Here is a 4,637-nt window from a genome sequence, read left to right on the forward strand (position 1 = left end):
ATCTAGTGCCAATGCCAGACAGAGCACTACATAGCGTAGAGCAGAGTTTCGCGATTACAACGACAACAATATGACTTGAGAGGCTGGTGAAAGGCTTCTAGAATTTTCGAGGCTCCTCTCATCTGCCTTAAAAACTGATAAAACTTCAATTTCACAGTGACATCTACATCACAAAGCCTTAGTCTAAAAAATCTTTACTTTGCATTTATTTACAGCAGCTGCTATCTCAGTGTTTCTTACAGATCTGGGGAGGTGTTCTCGGTTCCATTCTAACGCTGTACGCTATGGTACAATGGCGGGGAGTGGTCCGTAGAGGCGGGCTGTACATTGCTGTAGTACCATTAGTTGCTGGGGCCATAGCTGATACCTTGTATTTTGTAAGTATTTACGTCGTTCAACTTGGTGATAGCAAATTCACTTCATGAATATACCCAGTCTGCATATAGTTGACAAAAGAGAGCAAGGGCAGCTAAGGTAAGTTTTTTTTTCAAAATATCTGTCAAAAGTGAGTGGGAGTCGCGACAATGAGGTCTCTGTACAAATAGGCAAAAGAAAACACCGACTCCTAATTCATCCTTAATGCAAACAAACTGAATCAAAATTACTCCATCCGGGAGTATAAGTTGAGTTGAGTTCGGGAGCTATAATGCCACAATCAGACAGACAATCTCTTGGATTTTTTTCCGTCATAACTATCTACATCTGACATCTACGATGTTCAATGAAAACTTTTTCCAAACCAACTGTGATAACACGCTATAAGAGCTAGTTGTTGAATAGTTTATTTACCGTGCAAAGTTTCTCACACGTTACCAGCCTGTCTGAAGCCGTCTGACACTTTATTAAACATTGGATTGTTCCAGGCCGCGTGGTTCTCCACTCTCCACGCTTTGGCGGCGGAAGCTGGGACACTCGGATTGACACTACCTTTGTCTCTCAGAGAAGAACGGATCATCAAAGCTTTCATTTATTCAGCGGTTTCATTAAAGGTACTGCTCAGGACTTTGATTTGGGAAAATTGATCTCAATAAGTGTAGAGTATAAATAATAAATGTGGACTTATAAAATCAAAATTGATCATAGAATGATTTAAAGACTTTCGTACAAAAATACACAATATTATATTAAATATTTTTATAAGCAGCTTACGAAAGATGCATTACTACAGGTGCTGAAAATTGCTTGGATCAACTTCAATCAATGTCGGTGCGATATATTCTTTTTGGACTGGTCTGAATATAATGCTCCATTTAAAGGTATATTTTTAACTTATGACTTGCAAACGAATTATACATATATATTTATTCTTGAAGCCTGATAGCTAAAGCACCTACATAAATTTGACACTGTTCGAGTGAAATATATATGCAAATAATCCGTACATTGTTGTGATGGGTTTGCATTTTGGCAAGCGTGATATTTGACACAAAGCTTCACTGGCAACTTGCAGTAAGTATATTCCTTTACATATGAAACCAGACAATATTACATTTCGGTAGGGTCTTATGAGAGGTCCAACAAGTGGCGAGCCACCTCGCTGGCGCGGGAGTGGAGCTCCATGCAGACCATGCGAAGAGTGCCGCTGGGGTTCACCGCCACTCTAGCCCTGCTTATTTTACATGTAAGTATGAAGGGGGTCGAAAATGGTCTGAATTGCTTCGAGAAAAGGATGATACGGCTGTGACGCTTTTTGCTCGACTTGGTGGGGGCAAGAAGGGTGCAAACTTTTTTAAACGATTGTTTGGGCAGAGTTAGTCAATACAATAGTCGATATTGGATTTATGAAAGAAAATCCGATTTTCTGTGAAAATGGTTTTGGGTAGATACATTTCACAGCTCGGGGCTTAACAAACATGTATGTTACATGCACAAAGACACCCAGAATCAGGACAAGCATTTGTGGATACAAAATGCTTGACCGAACAAGCCGAGAGCTCAGTTTGGCATGGTGCAGACATTTTGAAACAATATTTTATTTTTCCAATCAGATTATGTCGCCTTGGCAATCCTACCTGCCTCAAAGCCAAGGCTACAATTGGGCGCTAGCCACGATCGCCTGGTGGACGGCGTACTGCACGCTGCTGCTAACACGATGGGTGGTTAACCGAGTTCGAGGTCCACCTACAGATGACTTGCCGAAGATTTGTGCTAATGTTGGCTTTTCTTTATTAGTGTTTGAGGAAGATTGCTATGCACATTACGTGCATGGAAGGTAGGTTTGAAGGCTTGTTAACAATCTTAAAATTAATAGCAGAAATTTTGAGAATGGCAGAGGCCCATATCCTATAGAAGGTACCGTCTGCCAAATTCGATGAGTGGCTGATATAATTATGTCTACTAGGTATCTTTTGGTATCGAAATAGGCTGGATATTTTTATTACCTTTTTAATTGTTCTTCCTTTATTTCAGTATCAATTTTCGTATAGTAATATAATTTATCGAAATGTTTATCACTAACAGTCCATGCTTGAAAAATGTCGCATATTTTTTAAGTTTCAAATTTGTATTGTTTATTTTTGTCAGGAATGATGATTCCAAGGATTTAAGATCAATGGCTGGTCCTCTAGCGACGTGCCGGGTGGTGTGTGCTCCGCAACTAAGGTATACTTCTTCATTATGTCGTATTTAATAAAAAAAAAGGATTCTTGCACTAACAACGATTGTCATTTCAGGGTCGTGTACAAACAATTATCTCTCTCCATACCAGGTAACAAACGTTTTAAAATACATAACCACACATTACTACATTTTAAGAAAGTAAATTGAAATCGCATGACAACTGTTATTGGATCCAGTATTGAAAAGTTTTTTACCTATAGATGGTCTTTCCCATTATTTAGTAACTTAATAAACGTAAAGAACTACGCTAACGATGTCTTTTTTTAGGTTTAGGGTGAAACCGATACTCGTCAAGCCTTTATTATCTCGGTTCTTGGCAGCGTTCTTCGAAAGGGTACGTTTTCTATTTGTAGTAGGCACTTTTGTTTGTGGGAGAACAACTGGCGCTAATATTAGCCTATATAATATTCATGTTTGGGTACAGTTTTTGTGAATAGAATTACTCGTATACCTACTCGTGATTTTGTATGATATTAAACTTTTTATTAAACAAATATAGGGATTTTGTATTTTTGAAATGCATATTTTAGAATGATTAGGTAATTTAAATTTCGTTAGTTTCAAAGTTTTCCCATAAAATTACCCCTATATTTTGGTATTACATCCATACAAACATCGGTAAAATTTAATAAATTGGTCTTTCCAGTTACGAAACTCAGAGAAACAGCTAGTAAAAAATAAATTAATCAGCAGATTACGAACGCAATTACAATGCTACAAGCACAGAAGGCACGATAAGAAGAAAAGATCCCAAGAGTGACTGTGTGCAATAACAATAAATTTTAAAATACTTGAGCAATATTTATAAAACTTGTTCTAAATAATTTGTTTTGTAAACAAATACACTGAATTTTAGGCTCTAGACGGTCTTAGCTGGGTTGCCAGTGAGCGTACCGTTCTGGAACGCCTTCTGAACGTGGAACTGACGACACGGGAAGCTGGCAACACCAGCACATTGCTATATGACCCCGATGATAACACCTCTTCCTGTTTCGCTGTTACTTGGTAAGAATATGAGAGTATTTCTTCTGAAGCCAAAACTATCTTTGGTATTGAAAACCTGTTTTGTGAATGATACTTTCCAAAAACACATTTGGCCATAACCTTTTAATGATAACTTACAAAGGATTACAAAAGAGAACTCAACCTTTGTTCCCTTTTTTTTGCCAGAAGAGGAATTCTGGTAGCCCAAAGGACTGACTTCCTTCTATTTCATACAATCTCTACTAGAACCACGTGTATTTTTCCAAGGTGGGGAGAAGAATGGAGTTTGTCAACGTTTGATGCTATGCTGTTCAGTTGTGTCTTGGTAGCGACAGATGACGCCCTTTTGGCTGCATTAGTCACTCTTATTGTGTGGCAGGTGAGAACGTTTTTATCTCATTGAATAAACCCTATCTGTCAATATAGAAGCTTAGTGAGTAGACCCCCAAATGCCGTTTGGTACTTTTTATTGGATCTAATCTGTCAGTCAGCGTTCCTGTTGTAACTGAATTCGTTTTTTTCTTGGTGGCTAGTATTTTGCCTTAGTTTTTGCTTTTTCAAGCTTGAAGTAGATTTCGGCACTCGACTTCATAGCTGGGGAAAGTCCATGAAATCTTCTGTGGGAAATGGAAAGGCTTCGTTCTGGCCATTGAAATTCGATCCAAGATACTGAAATCCAATTCACAAATTGAATTAACAAGTCCACCTGGGTATGTCTGATTAATTTCTAATTAATATCTCCAAATACACCTACGAGTAAATACGTATTTTTCATCAAAGACGAGTCTTCATAAAACAAAGTCAAAACTTCAGAGATCTTTTATTGCGAGAAAAGTAATTTATCTTAGGGGAGTTCAACATAGAATGGTTTCTGTATAAGATTCCAAATACTCCAGTATAAATAGAGATATGAAAGCAATCCTATAAGTCAATATAAGATTTCAATAAGTTAACCCCGTAAACAAGTTAATACCAAAAATAACTTTGACTTATTTTTTAATATTTAAGGTAAGTTGGTATTGTACACATTATTT

The 4,637-nt window shown here is 37.5% G+C and overlaps 1 protein-coding gene across 1 annotated transcript; it reads left to right on the plus strand.

Moving 5' to 3' along the window:
* Window positions 1-182: 182 nt before the first annotated feature.
* Window positions 183-4,365, plus strand: LOC113506783 (meckelin-like; the record flags this gene model as incomplete). The annotated part of the gene is made up of 10 exons (XM_026889621.1): window positions 183-377; window positions 864-989; window positions 1,169-1,256; window positions 1,500-1,669; window positions 1,824-2,212; window positions 2,524-2,601; window positions 2,673-2,765; window positions 2,887-2,953; window positions 3,476-3,624; window positions 3,871-4,365. Coding segments are annotated over 10 exons (1,491 nt in total), but the record flags the coding sequence as incomplete, so codon positions are not given.
* Window positions 4,366-4,637: the final 272 nt, after the last annotated feature.

The sequence above is a fragment of the Trichoplusia ni genome (assembly GCF_003590095.1).
Source record: "Trichoplusia ni isolate ovarian cell line Hi5 chromosome 25 unlocalized genomic scaffold, tn1 tig00000124_group24, whole genome shotgun sequence".
In the NCBI taxonomy this organism is placed as follows: domain Eukaryota; kingdom Metazoa; phylum Arthropoda; class Insecta; order Lepidoptera; family Noctuidae; genus Trichoplusia; species Trichoplusia ni.